This window comes from Engystomops pustulosus, chromosome 9 (assembly GCF_040894005.1).
Source record: "Engystomops pustulosus chromosome 9, aEngPut4.maternal, whole genome shotgun sequence".
Classification (NCBI taxonomy): Eukaryota; Metazoa; Chordata; class Amphibia; order Anura; family Leptodactylidae; genus Engystomops; species Engystomops pustulosus.
The window spans coordinates 1,751,544-1,767,792 of NC_092419.1; the positions used below are offsets into that span (position 1 = coordinate 1,751,544).

The 16,249-nt window shown below is 47.7% G+C and overlaps 1 protein-coding gene across 1 annotated transcript in view; it reads left to right on the plus strand.

The window, feature by feature from the left end:
* The first annotated feature begins 548 nt into the window (after window positions 1-548).
* LOC140078099 (complement factor B-like) overlaps window positions 549-16,249 on the plus strand; it is a 65,822-nt gene continuing 50,121 nt past the window's right edge. The window contains exon 1 of the mRNA XM_072125948.1: window positions 549-662. Coding sequence (XP_071982049.1) covers window positions 629-662 — 34 coding nt within the window. The 5' untranslated portion in view covers window positions 549-628. The remainder of the gene's footprint in view (window positions 663-16,249) is intronic.

A 16,249-nucleotide genomic window follows, 5' to 3' on the forward strand; every position in this document is an offset into this window, starting at 1 on the left:
CCGACACCCAACGTCATCAGACCGACCCCCAACATCATCAGACCAACCCCCAACATCATCAGACCGACCCCCAACATCATCAGACCGACCCCCAACATCATCAGACCGACCCCCAACATCATCAGACCGACCCCCAACGTCATCAGACCAACCTCAACATCATCAGACCGACCCCCAACATCATCAGACCGACCCCCAACATCATCAGACCGACCCCCAACATCATCAGACCAACCCCCAACATCATAGGACCATCCCCCAGCGTCCATAGAGCTGAGCTGCAGTACCAGACGCGACCTGTAGACAGGGGAGGCGCTGTAATCCTGGGCAGTGATGCTTGTGCCCCTTGTCTTGGGTTTTACCCCCTACACCCCTTGTCCCATTGGATTTTCGGGGTGATTTGTCATGTTCTGACCTGATGCAAAACTCTCACATTGCCACAAAAAATCTGAGGAATTTCCCCTTTTTCTGGGGAATTGGGTAAGATCCCGGCTCCTCCCCTCCGCAAACACCTTGTGCAACCCAAATGTTTATTCTATCAATTACAGGAATTGACCCGTCCTCAACCCCTGCTATATGCACTGCACCAAACCCTCAGCGAGGATCAGACGGCAGCAGGACGCACAAGATGTTCCCTCTGCTGCTCCTCGTACACATCGCAGGTGAGTGACCGGGGGGGGGATCCCCAATATTTATTCCGGTTTTCTCATCATCCAGAAAATATCCGACTCTAGAAAAAAAAATTGAAGAAAATTTGCTTTTATCACCGGACTGTGTAATAGATAATAATGTGTGGGGTATTATATGGGGGGTAATAACACTGTACAGGGGGGGCAATGTGTGGGGTATTATATGGGGAGTAATAACACTGTACAGGGAGGCAATGTGTGGGGTATTATATGGGGGGTAATAACACTGTACAGGGGGGCAATGTGTGGGGTATTATATGGGGAGTAATAACACTGTACAGGGGGCAATGTGTGGGGTATTATATGAGGAGTAATAACACTGTACAGGGGGCAATGTGTGGGGTATTATATGGGGGGTAATAACACTGTACAGGGGGCAATGTGTGGGGTATTACATGGGGAGTAATAACACTGTACAGGGGGGTAATGTGTGGGGTATTATATGGGGAGTAATAACACTGTACAGGGAGGCAATGTGTGGGGTATTATATGGGGAGTAAAAACACTGTACAGGGGGGCAATGTGTGGGGTATTATATGGGGAGTAATAACACTGTACAGGGGGGCAATGTGTGGGGTATTATATGGGGAGTAATAACACTGTACAGGGGGGCAATGTGTGGGGTATTATATGGGGAGTAAAAACACTATACAGGGGGGCAATGTGTGGGGTATTATATGGGGGGTAGTAACACTGTACAGGGGGGCAATGTGTGGGGTATTATATGGGGAGTAATAACACTGTACAGGGGGGTAATGTGTGGGGTATTATATGGGGAGTAATAACACTGTACAGGGGGGTAATGTGTGGGGTATTATATGGGGAGTAATAACACTGTACAGGGGAGCAATGTGTGGGGTATTATATGGGGAGTAAAAACACTATACAGGGGGGCAATGTGTGGGGTATTATATGGGGGGTAGTAACACTGTACAGGGGGGCAATGTGTGGGGTATTATATGGGGAGTAATAACACTGTACAGGGGGGTAATGTGTGGGGTATTATATGGGGAGTAATAACACTGTACAGGGGGGCAATGTGTGGGGTATTATATGGGGGTTAATAACACTGTACAGGGGGGTAATGTGTGGGGTATTATATGGGGAGTAATAACACTGTAAAGGGGGGTAATGTGTGGGGTATTATATGGGGAGTAATAACACTGTACAGGGGGGTAATGTGTGGGGTATTATATGGGGAGTAATAACACTGTACAGGGGGGGCAATGTGTGGGGTATTATATGGGGGGTAATAACACTGTACCGGGAGGCAATGTGTGGGGTATTATATGGGGAGTAATAACACTGTACAGGGGGGCAATGTGTGGGGTATTATATGGGGAGTAATAACACTGTACAGGGGGGCAATGTGTGGGGTATTATATGGGGAGTAATAACACTGTACAGGGGGGCAATGTGTGGGGTATTATATGGGGGGTAGTAACACTGTACAGGGGGGCAATGTGTGGGGTATTATATGGGGAGTAATAACACTGTACAGGGGGGCAATGTGTGGGGTATTATATGGGGAGTAATAACACTGTACAGGGGGGCAATGTGTGGGGTATTATATGGGGAGTAATAACACTGTACAGGGGGGCAATGTGTGGGGTATTATATGGGGAGTAATAACACTGTACAGGGGGGTAATGTGTGGGGTATTATATGGGGAGTAATAACACTGTACAGGGGGGCAATGTGTGGGGTATTATATGGGGAGTAATAACACTGTACAGGGAGGGGGCAATGTGTGGGGTATTATATGGGGAGTAATAACACTGTACAGGGGGGGTAATGTGTGGGGTATTATATGGGGAGTAATAACACTGTACAGGGGGGGGTAATGTGTGGGGTATTATATGGGGAGTAATAACACTGTACAGGGGGGGGTAATGTGTGGGGTATTATATGGGGAGTTATAACACTGTACAGGGGGGTAATGTGTGGGGTATTACATGGGGAGTAATAACACTGTACAGGGGGCAATGTGTGGGATATTATATAGGGAGTAATAACACTGTACAGGGGGCAATGTGTGGGGTATTATATGGGGGGTAATAACACTGTACAGGGGGGCAATGTGTGGGGTATTATATGGGGGGTAATAACACTGTACAGGGGGTAATGTGTGGGTTATTATATGGGGAGTAATAACACTGTACAAGGGGTAATGTGTGGGGTATTATATGGGGAGTAATAACACTGTACAGGGGGGTAATGTGTGGAGTATTATATGGGGAGTAATAACACTGTTCAGGGGGGCAATGTGTGGGGTATTATATGGGGGGTAATAACACTGTACAGGGGGCAATATGTGGGGTATTACATGGGGAGTAATAACACTGTACAGGGGGGCAATGTGTGGGGTATTATATGGGGAGTAATAACACTGTACAGGGGGCAATGTGTGGGGTATTATATGGGGAGTAATAACACTGTACAGGGGGTAATGTGTGGGGTATTTTATGTGGGGTAATAACACTGTACAGGGGGCAATGTGTAGGGTATTATATGGGGAGTAATAACACTGTACAGGGGGGTAATGTGTGGGGTATTATAAGGGGGGGTAATAACACTGTACAGGGGGCAATGTTTGGGGTATTAAAAAGGGAGTAGTAACACTGTACAGGGGTGGAATGTGTGGGGTATTAAAAAGGGAGTAGTAACACTGTACAGGGGTGCAATGTGTGGGGTATTATATGGGGGGTAATAACACTGTACAGGGGGGAAATGTGTGGGGTATTATATGGGGGGAAGTAATAATACTTACAGGGGGGCAATGTGTGGGGTATTATATGGGGGGGTAATAATACTTACAGGGGGCAATGTGTGGAGTATTATATGGGGAGTAATAACACTGTACAGGGGAGCAATGTGTGGGGTATTATATGGGGAGTAATAACACTGTACAGGGGGCAATGTGTGGGTATTATATGGGGAGTAATAACACTGTACAGGGGGGCAATGTGTGGGGTATTATAAGGAGAGTAATAACACTGTACAGGGGGGCAATGTGTGGGGTATTATATGGGGAGTAATAACACTGTACAGGGGGGTAATGTGTGTGGTATTATATGGGGAGTAATAACACTGTACAGGGGGGCAATGTGGGGGGTAATAACACTGTACAGGGGGGGCAATGTGTGGGGTATTATATGGGGAGTAATAACATTGTACAGTGGGGCAATGAGTGGGGTATTATATGGGGAGTAATAACACTGTACAGGGGGGCAATGTGGGGGGTAATAACACTGTACAGGGGGGGCAATGTGTGGGGTATTATATGGGGAGTAATAACATTGTACAGTGGGGCAATGAGTGGGGTATTATATGGGGAGTAATAACACTGTACAGGGGGGCAATGTGTGGGGTATTGTATGGGGAGTAATAACTGTACAGGGGGGCAATGTGTGGGGTATTATATGGGGGTAATAACACTGTACAGGGAGGGGGCAATGTGTGGGGTATTATATGGGGAGCAATTACACTGGACAGGGGGGCAATGTGTGGGGTATTACATGGGGGGTAATAACACTGTACAGGCGGGCAATATGTGGGGTATTATATGAGGAGTAATAACACTGTACAGGGGGGGCAATGTGTGGGGTATTATATGGGAAGTAATAACACTGTACAGGGGGCAATGTGTGGGGTATTATATGGGGAGTAATAACACTGTACAGGGAGGGGGCAATGTGTGGGGTATTATATGGGGAGTAATACCACTGTACAGGGGGGCAATGTGTGGGGTATTATATGAGGAGTAATAACACTGTACAGGGGGGCAATGTGTGGGGTATTATATAGGGAGTAATAACACTGTAAAGGGGGCAATGTGTGGGGTATTATATGGGGAGTAATAACACTGTACAGGGGTAGGGCAATGTGTGGGGTATTATATGGGGAGTAATAACACTGTACTGGGGGGCAATGTATGGGGTATTATATGGGGAGTAATAACACTGTACAGGGGGCAATGTGTGGGGTATTATATGGGGAGTAATAACACTGTACTGGGGGGCAATGTGTGGGGTAATATATGGGGAGTAATAACACTTTACAGGGGGGCAATGTGTGGGGTATTATATGGGGAGTAATAACACTGTACAGGGGGGTAATGTGTGTGGTATTATATGGGGAGTAATAACACTGTACAGGGGGGCAATGTGTGTGGTATTATATGGGGGGTAATAACACTGTACAGGGAGGGGCAATGTGTGTGGTATTATATGGGGAGTAATAACATTGTACAGTGGGGCAATGAGTGGGGTATTATATGGGGAGTAATAACACTGTACAGGGGGGCAATGTGTGGGGTATTGTATGGGGAGTAATAACTGTACAGGGGGGCAATGTGTGGGGTATTATATGGGGGTAAAAACACTGTACAGGGAGGGGGCAATGTGTGGGGTTTTATATGGGAGTAATAACACTGTACAGGGAGGGGGCAATGTGTGGGGTATTATATGGGGAGTAATTACACTGGACAGGGGGGCAATGTGTGGGGTATTATATGGGGAGTAATTACACTGGACAGGGGGGCAATGTGTGGGGTATTATATGGGGAGTAATAACACTGTACAGGGGGGCAATGTGTGGGGTATTATATGGGGGGTAATAACACTGTACAGGTGGGCAATATGTGGGGTATTATATGAGGAGTAATAACACTGTACAGGGGGCAATGTGTGGGGTATTATATGGGGAGTAATAACACTGTACAGGGGGCAATGTGTGGGGTATTATATGGGGAGTAATAACACTGTACAGGGAGGGGGCAATGTTTGGGGTATTATATTGGGAGTAATAACACGGTACACGGGGGCAATGTGTGGGGTATTATATGGGGGGTAATAACACTGTACAGGGGGGGGCAATGTGTGGGTATTATATGGGGAGTAATAACACTGTACAGGGGGGCAATGTGTGGGGTATTATATGGGGAGTAATAACACTGTACAGGGGGGCAATGTGTGGGGTATTATATGGGGAGTAATAACACTGTACAGGGGGGCAATATGTGGGGTATTATATGGGGGGTAATAACACTGTACAGGGAAGGCAATGTGTGGGGTATTATATGGGGAGTAATGACACTGTACAGGGGGGGGCAATGTGTGGGTATTAAATGGGGAGTAATAACACTGTACAGGGGGGCAATATGTGTGGGGTATTATATGGGGAGTAATAACACTGTACAGGGGGGCAATGTGTGGGGTATTATATAGGGAGTAATAACACTGTACAGGGGGGCAATGTGTGGGGTATTATATAGGGAGTAATAACACTGTACAGGAGGGCGATATGTGGGGTATTATATGAGGAGTAATAACAATGTAAAGGGGGCAATTTGTGGGGTATTATATGGGGAGTAATAACACTGTACAGGGGGCAATGTGTGGGGTATTATATGGGGAGTAATAACACTGTACAGGGGGCAATGTGGGGGTATTATATGGGGAGTAATAACACTGTACAGGGGGGCAATGTGTGGGGTATTATATGGGGAGTAATAACACTGCACAGGGGGCAATGTGTGGGGTATTATATGGGGAGGAATAACACTGTACACGGGGGCAATGTATGGGGTTAAATATGGGGAGTAATAACACGTTACAGGGGGGCAATATGTGGGGTATTATATGGGGAGTAATCACTGTACAGGGGGGTAATGTGTGTGGTATTATATGGGGAGTAATAACACTGTACAGGGGGGCAATGTGGGGGGTAATAACACTGTACAGGGGGGGGCAATGTGTGGGGTATTATATGGGGAGTAATAACATTGTACAGTGGGGCAATGAGTGGGGTATTATATGGGGAGTAATAACACTGTACATGGGGGCAATGTGTGGGGTATTGTATGGGGAGTAATAACTGTACAGGGGGGCAATGTGTGGGTTATTATATGGGGGTAATAACACTGTACAGTGAGGGGGCAATGTGTGGGGTTTTATATGGGGAGAAATAACACTGTACAGTGGGGCAATGTGTGGGGTATTATATGGGGAGTAATAACACTGTACAGGGGGCAATGTGTGGGGTATTATATGGGGAGTAATAACACTGTACAGAGGGCAATGTGTGGGGTATTATATGGGGAGTAATAACACTGTACAGGGGGGGCAATGTATGGGGTATTATACGTGGAGTAATAAAATGTACAGGGGGGTAATGTGTGGAGTATTATATGGGGAGTAATAACACTGTACAGGGGGCAATGTGTGGGGTATTATATACGGAGTAATAACACTACAGGGGGGCAATGTGTGGGGTATTATATGGGGAGTAATGACACTGTACAGGGGGGCAGTGTGTGGGGTATTATATGGAGAGTAATAACACTGTACAGGGGGCAATGTTTGGGGTATTATATGGGGGGTAATAACACTGTACAGTAAGGGGGCAATGTGTGGGGTATTATATGGGGAGTAATAACACTGCACAGGGAGGGGGCAATGTGTGGGGTATTATATGGGGAGTAATAACACTGTACAGGGGGTAATGTGTGGGGTATTATATGGGGAGTAATAACACTGTACAGGGGGGCAATGTGTGGGGTATTATATGGGGGGTAATAACACTGTACAGGGGGGCAATGTGTGGGGTATTATATAGGGAGTAATAACACTGTACAGGGAGGGGGCAATGTGTGGGGTATTATATGGGGGGTAATACCACTGTACAGGGGGGCAGTGTGTGGGGTATTATATGGGGGGTAATAACACTGTACAGGGGGGCAATGTGTGGGGTATTATATAGGGAGTAATAACACTGTACAGGAGGGCAATATGTGGGGTATTATATGAGGAGTAATAACAATGTAAAGGGGGCAATGTGTGGGGTATTATATGGGGAGTAATAACACTGTACAGGGGGGCAATGTGTGGGGTATTATATGGGGAGTATTAACACTGTACAGGGGGGTCAATGTGTGGGGTATTATATGGGGAGTAATAACACTGTACAGGGGGCAATGTGTGGGGTATTATATGGGGAGTATTAACACTGTACAGGGGGGCAATGTGGGGGGTATTATATGGGGAGTAATAACACTGTACAGGGAGAGGGCAATGTGTGGGGTATTATATGGGGAGTAATAACACTGTACAGGGAGGCAATGTGTGGGGTATTATATGGGGAGTAATAACACTGTACAGGGGGGGCCATGTGTGGGGTATTATATGGGGAGTAATAACACTGTACAGGGGGGCCATGTGTGGGGTATTATATGGGGAGTAATAACACTGTACAGGGGGCAATGTGTGGGGTATTATATGGGGAGTATTAACACTGTACAAGGAAGGGGCAATGTGGGGTATTATATGAGGAGTAATAACACTGTACAGCGGGGCAATGTGTGGCGTATTATAAGGGGAGTAATAACACTGTACAGGGGGGCAATGTGTGGAGTATTATATGGGGGGTAATAACACTGTACAGGAAGGGGGCAATGTGTGGGGTATTATATGGGGAGTAATAACACTGTACAGGGAGGGGCAATGTGTGGGGTATTATATGAGGAGTAATAACACTGTACAGGGAGGCAATGTGTGGGGTATTATATGGGGAGTAATAACACTGTACAGGAAGGGGGCAATGTGTGAGGTATTATATGGAGAGTAATACCACTGTACAGGGGGGGGGCAATGTGTGGGGTATTATATGGGGAGTAATAACACTATACAGGGGGGCAATGTGTGGGGTATTATATGTGGAGTAATAACACTGTACAGGGGGGGGGGGCAATGTGTGGGGTATTATATGGGGAGTAATAACACTGTACAGGGGGGCAATGTGTGGGGTATTATATGGGGAGTATTAACACGGTACAGGGGGGGGGCAATGTGTGGGGTATTATATGGGGAGTAATAACACTGTACAGGGGGCAATGTGTGGGGTATTGTATGGGGAGTTTTAACACTGTACAGGGGGGCAATGTGTGGGGTATTATATGGGGAGTAATAACACTGTACAGGGGGGCAATGTGTGGGGTATTATATGGGGGGTAATAACACTGTACAGGGGGGGGCAATGTGTGGGGTATTATATGGGGAGTAATAACACTGTACAGGGGGGTAATGTGTGGGGTATTATATGGGGGTAATAACACTGTACAGGGGGGCAATGTGTGGGGTATTATATGGGGAGTAATAACACTGTACAGGGAGGGGCATGTGTGGGGTATTATATGGGGAGTAATAACACTGTACAGGGGGCAATGTGTGGGGTATTATATGGGGAGTATTAACACTGTACAGGGGGGCAATGTGTGGGGTATTATATGGGGAGTAATAACACTGTACAGGGAGGGGGCAATGTGTGGGGTATTATATGGGGAGTATTAACACTGTACAGGGGGGCGATGTGTGGGGTATTATATGGGGGGTAATAACACTGTACAGGGGGGCAATGTGTGGGGTATTATATGGGGAGTAATAACACTGTACAGGGGGGGCCATGTGTGGGGTATTATATGGGGAGTAATAACACTGTACAGGAAGGGGGCAATGTGTGGGGTTTTATATGGGGGTAATAACACTGTACAGGGAGGGGGCAATGTGTGGGGTATTATATGGGGAGTAATAACACTGTACAGGGGGGGCCATGTGTGGGGTATTATATGGGTAGTAATAACACTGTACAGGGGGTAATGTGTGGGGTATTATATGGGGAGTAATAACACTGTACAGGGGAGCAATGTGTGGGGTATTATATGTGGGGTAATAACACTGTACAGGGGGTAATTTGTGGGGTATTTTATGGGGAGTAATAACACTGTACAGGGGAGCAATGTGTGGGGTATTATATGTGGGGTAATAACACTGTACAGGGGGTAATGTGTGGGGTATTTTATGGGGAGTAATAACACTGTACAGGGGGGGGGCAATGTGTGGGGTATTATATGGGGGTAATAACACTGTACAGGGGGGCAATGTGTGGGGTATTATATGGGGAGTAATAACACTGTACAGGGCGGTAATGTGTGAGGTATTATATGGGGGTTAATAACACTGTACAGGGGGCAATGTGTGAGGTATTATATGGGGGTAATAACACTGTACAGGGCGGTAATGTGTGAGGTATTATATGGGGGTAATAACACTGTACAGGGCGGCAATGTGTGGGGTATTATATGGGGAGTAATAACACTGTTCATGGAGGGGGCAATGAGTGGGGTATTATATGGGGGGTAATAACACTGTACAGGGGGGGGCAATGTGTGGGGTATTAAATGGGAAGTAATAACACTGTACAGGGGGGGGCAATGTGTGGGGTATTATATGGGGAGTAATAACACTATACAGGGGGGCAATGTGTGGGGTATTATATGGGGAGTAATAACACTGTACAGGGGGGGGCAACGTGTGGGCTATTATATGGGGAGTAATAACACTGTGCAGGGGAGCACAGGACCCCTGCACATACCACACAGGACCCTGCACATAGTACACAGGACCCTGCACATAGTACACACTGCACATAGTACACAGGACCCTGCACATAGTACACACCCTTCACATAGTACACAGGACACTGCAAAGAGTACACAGGACCCTGCACATAGTACACACTGCACATAGTACACAGGGCCCTGCACATAGCACACAGGACCCCTGCACATAGTACACAGGACCCTGCACATAGTACACAGGACACTGCACATAGCACACAGGACCCTGCACATAGTACACAGGACCCCTGCACATAGTACACAGGACCCTGCACATAGTACACAGGACCCTGCATATAGTACACAGGACCCTGCACATAGTACACAGGACACTGCACATAGTACATCCTGCACATAGTACACCCTGCACATAGTACACAGGACACTGCACATAGTACACAGGACACTGCACATAGTACACAGGACCCTGCACATAGTACACAGGACCCTGCACATAGTACACAGGACACTGCACATAGCACACAGGACCCCTGCACATAGCACACAGGACACCCTGCACATAGCACACAGGACACTGCACATAGTACACACTGCACATAGTACACAGGACCCTGCACATAGTACACAGGACACTGCACATAGTACACACTGCACATAGTACACAGGACCCTGCACATAGTACACAGGACACTGCACATAGTACACACTGCACATAGTACACAGGACCCTGCATATAGTACACAGGACACTGCACATAGCACACAGGACACTGCACATAGTACACAGGACCCTGCACATAGTACACAGGACCCCTGCACATAGCACACAGGACCCCTGCACATAGTACACAGGACACTGCACATAGTACACAGGACACTGCACATAGTACACAGGACCCTGCACATAGTACATAGGACATTGCACATAATACACAGGACATTGCACATAGTACACAGGACACTGCACATAGCACACAGGACACTGCACATAGCACACATGACCCTGCACATAGCACACAGGACCCCTGCACATAGCACACAGGACCCTGCACATAGCACACAGGACACTGCACATAGTACACACTGCACATAGTACACAGGACCCTGCACATAGTACACACTGCACATAGTACACAGGACCCTGCACATAGTACATAGGACATTGCACATAATACACAGGACATTGCACATAGTACACAGGACACTGCACATAGCACACAGGACACTGCACATAGCACACAGGACCCTGCACATAGCACACAGGACCCCTGCACATAGCACACAGGACCCTGCACATAGCACACAGGACACTGCACATAGTACACACTGCACATAGCACACAGGACCCCTGCACATAGTACACAGGACACTGCACATAGTACACAGGACACTGCACATAGTACACAGGACCCTGCACATAGTACATAGGACATTGCACATAATACACAGGACATTGCACATAGTACACAGGACACTGCACATAGCACACAGGACACTGCACATAGCACACAGGACCCTGCACATAGCACACAGGACCCCTGCACATAGCACACAGGACCCTGCACATAGTACACAGGACACTGCACATAGTACACAGGACACTGCACATAGCACACAGGACCCCTGCACATAGTACACAGGACCCTGCACATAGCACACAGGACCCCTGCACATAGTACACAGGACCCCTGCACATAGTACACAGGACCCCTGCACATAGTACACAGGACACTGCACATAGTACACAGGACCCTGCACATAGCACACAGGACACTGCACATAGTACACACTGCACATAGCACACAGGACCCCTGCTCATAGTACACAGGACACCACACATAGTACACACTGCACATAGCACACAGGACCCTGCACATAGTACACAGGACCCTGCACATAGTACACAGGACCCCTGCACATAGTACACAGGACCCCTGCACATGGCACACAGGACCCTGCACATAGTACAGAGGACCCTGCACATAGTACACAGGACCCTGCACATAGCACACAGGACCCTGCACATAGTACACAGGACAATGCACATAGTACACAGGACCCTGCACATAGTACACAGGACCCCTGCACATAGTACACAGGACCCCTGCACATAGTACACAGGACACTGCACATAGTACACACTGCACATAGTACACAGGACACCACACATAGTACACAGGACACTGCATATAGTACACACTGCACATAGCACACAGGACCCTGCACATAGTGCACACTACACATATTACACAGGACCCCTGCACATAGTACACAGGACACTGCACATAGTACACACTGCACATAGTACACATGACACTGCACATAGCACACAGGACACTGCACATAGTACACAGGACCCTGCACATGGCACACAGGACCCTGCACATAGTACACAGGACAATGCACATAGTACACAGGACCCTGCACATAGCACACAGGACCCTGCACATAGCACACAGGACCACTGCACATAGTACACAGGACACCCTGCACATAGCACACAGGACACCCTGCACATAGCACACAGGACCACTACACATAGCACACAGGACACTGCACATAGTACACAGGACTCTACACATAGTACACACTGCACATAGTACACAGGACCCCTGCACATAGTACATAGGACCCCTGCACATAGTACACAGGACACTGCACATAGTACACAGGACACTGCACATAGTACACAGGACACTGCACATAGTACACACTGCACATAGTATACAGGACTCTGCACATAGTACACAGGACCCTGCACATAGTACACAGGACCCCTGCACATAGTACACAGGACCCTGCACATAGTACACTGGACTCTGCACATAGTACACAGGACCCTGCACATAGCACACAGGACCCTGCACATAGTACACAGGACCCTGCACATAGCACACAGGACCACTGCACATAGCACACAGGACCCTGCACATAGTACATAGGACTCTGCACATAGTACACACTGCACATAGTACACAGGACCCTGCACATAGCACACAGGACCCTGCACATAGTACACAGGACACTACACATAGTACACAGGACCCCTGCACATAGTACATAGGACCCCTGCACATAGTACACAGGACACTGCACATAGTACACAGGACACTGCACATAGTACACAGGACACTGCACATAGTACACACTGCACATAGTATACAGGACTCTGCACATAGTACACAGGACCCTGCACATAGTACACAGGACCCCTGCACATAGTACACAAGACCCCTGCACATAGTACACAGGACCCTGCACATAGTATACTGGACTCTGCACATAGTACACAGGACCCTGCACATAGCACACAGGACCCTGCACATAGTACAGTGGACTCTGCACATAGTACACACTGCACATAGTACACAGGACCCTGCACATAGTACACAGGACTCTGCACATAGTACACACTGCACATAGTACACAGGACCCTGCACATAGTACACAGGACCCTGCACATAGTACACAGGACACTGCACATAGTACACAGGACCCTGCACATAGTACACAGGACACTACACATAGTACACAGGACACACTGCACATAGTATACAGGACTCTGCACATAGTACACAGGACCCTGCACATAGTACACAGGACCCCTGCACATAGTACACAAGACCCCTGCACATAGTACACAGGACCCTGCACATAGTACACAGGACCCTGCACATAGCACACAGGACCACTGCACATAGCACACAGGACCCTGCACATAGTACACAGGACTCTGCACATAGTACACACTGCACATAGTACACAGGACCCTGCACATAGCACACAGGACCCTGCACATAGTACACAGGACATTACACATAGTACTCAGGACCCCTGCACATAGTACATAGGACCCCTGCACATAGTACACAGGACACTGCACATAGTACACAGGACACTGCACATAGTACACAGGACACTGCACATAGTACACAGGACCCTGCACATAGTACACAGGACACAATGCACATAATACACAGGACACTGCACATAGTACACAGGACCCCTGCACATAGTACACAGGACACACTGCACATAGTATACAGGACTCTGCACATAGTACACAGGACCCTGCACATAGTACACACTGCACATAGTACACAGGACTCTGCACATAGTACACCCTGCACATAGTACACAAGACCCCTGCACATAGTACACAGGGCCCTGCACATAGTACACTGGACTCTGCACATAGTACACAGGACCCTGCACATAGCACACAGGACCCTGCACATAGTACACAGGACCCTGCACATAGCACACAGGACCACTGCACATAGCACACAGGACCCTGCACATAGTACACAGGACCCTGCACATAGCTCACAGGACCACTGCACATAGCACACAGGACCCTGCACATAGTACACAGGACCCTGCACATAGTACACAGGACACTGCACATAGTACACAGGACCCTGCACATAGTACACACTGCACATAGTACACAGGACCCTGCACATAGTACACACTGCACATAGTACACAGGACACCACACATAGTACACACTGCACATAGTACACAGGACACTGCACATAGCACACAGGACACTGCACATAGTACACAGGACCCTGCACATAGTACACACTGCACATAGTACACACTGCACATAGTACACAGGACCCTGCACATAGTACACAGGACACTGCACATAGTACACACTGCACATAGTACACAGGACCCTGCACATAGTACACAGGACCCTGCACATAGTACACAGGACACTGCACATAGCACACAGGACCCCTGCACATAGCACACAGGACCCCTGCACATAGTACACAGGACACTGCACATAGTACACAGGACCCTGCACATAGTACACAGGACACCCTGCACATAGTACACAGGACGCTGCACATAGTACACAGGAGACTGCACATAGTACACAGGACCCTGCACATAGCACACAGGACACTGCGCATAGTACACAGGACGCTGCACATAACACACAGGACCCCTGCACATAGTACACAGGACACTGCGCATAGTACACAGGACACTGCACATAGTACACAGGACCCTGCACATAGCACACAGGACCCCTGCACATAGTACACAGGACCCCTGCACATAGTACACAGGACACTGCACATAGTACACAGGACCCCTGCACATAGTACACAGGACGCTGCACATAACACACAGGACCCCTGCACATAGTACACAGGACCCCTGCACATAGTACACAGGACACTGCACATAGTACACAGGACACTGCACATAGTACACAGGACCCTGCACATAGTACACAGGACCCCTGCACACAGCACACAGGACCCTGCACATAGTACACAGGACCCTGCACATAGTACATAGGACATTGCACATAGCACACAGGACCCTGCACATAGTACACACTGCACATAGCACACTGGACCCTGCACATAGTACACAGGACCCTGCACATAGTACACAGGACACTGCACATAGTACACAGGACCCTGCACATAGTACACAGGACACTGCACATAGTACACACTGCACATAGTACACAGGACCCTGCACATAGTACACACTTCACTGCTCTTGATAAATGTGGCCACTTAGTAATATTATTCCCTTTGCATTATTTGGGCACTGATTGGGTGCATTGTTTGGGCTTGTTAGAAAAATGTTCTCTCTTTCTACATAATGGTGATGACATAAATATTTTTTTTTCAATTTCCAAATATGATAGAAATGCCAGAGGCTCCTTAAGAAACCTGGACCCCTAACGTCCTGAGCCTCCGTCTTCCTGGGGATTATTATGACGGAATTCAGTGGAACCTCGGATTCCGAGTAACTTGGTCTCTGGTGTTTTCCAAGACAAGTTTTCATTTGACAAAAAATTGCCTGGGTTTACAAGCAATATTTCATAATACAAGCATTCTGTGATCTCTCCACTAAGATTTCCTATGGGAAAAATTACTTTGATATACGAGTGAGCGGGATAATGAGGCAGCATTGATTGTTCTATGATTGAAAGTATTTGGACATTATGGAACCAATCATCCAAGTTTCCATGATTTCCTATGGGAAAACATGCTTTGATACACAAGTGATTTGGATAACAAGTATTTCCGACTTATTTGTGTAATCCAAGGCTCCACTCTAACAGCCGTGTAGATCCCTGTGCATAGAGCTCCCCCTAGTGGTGGACA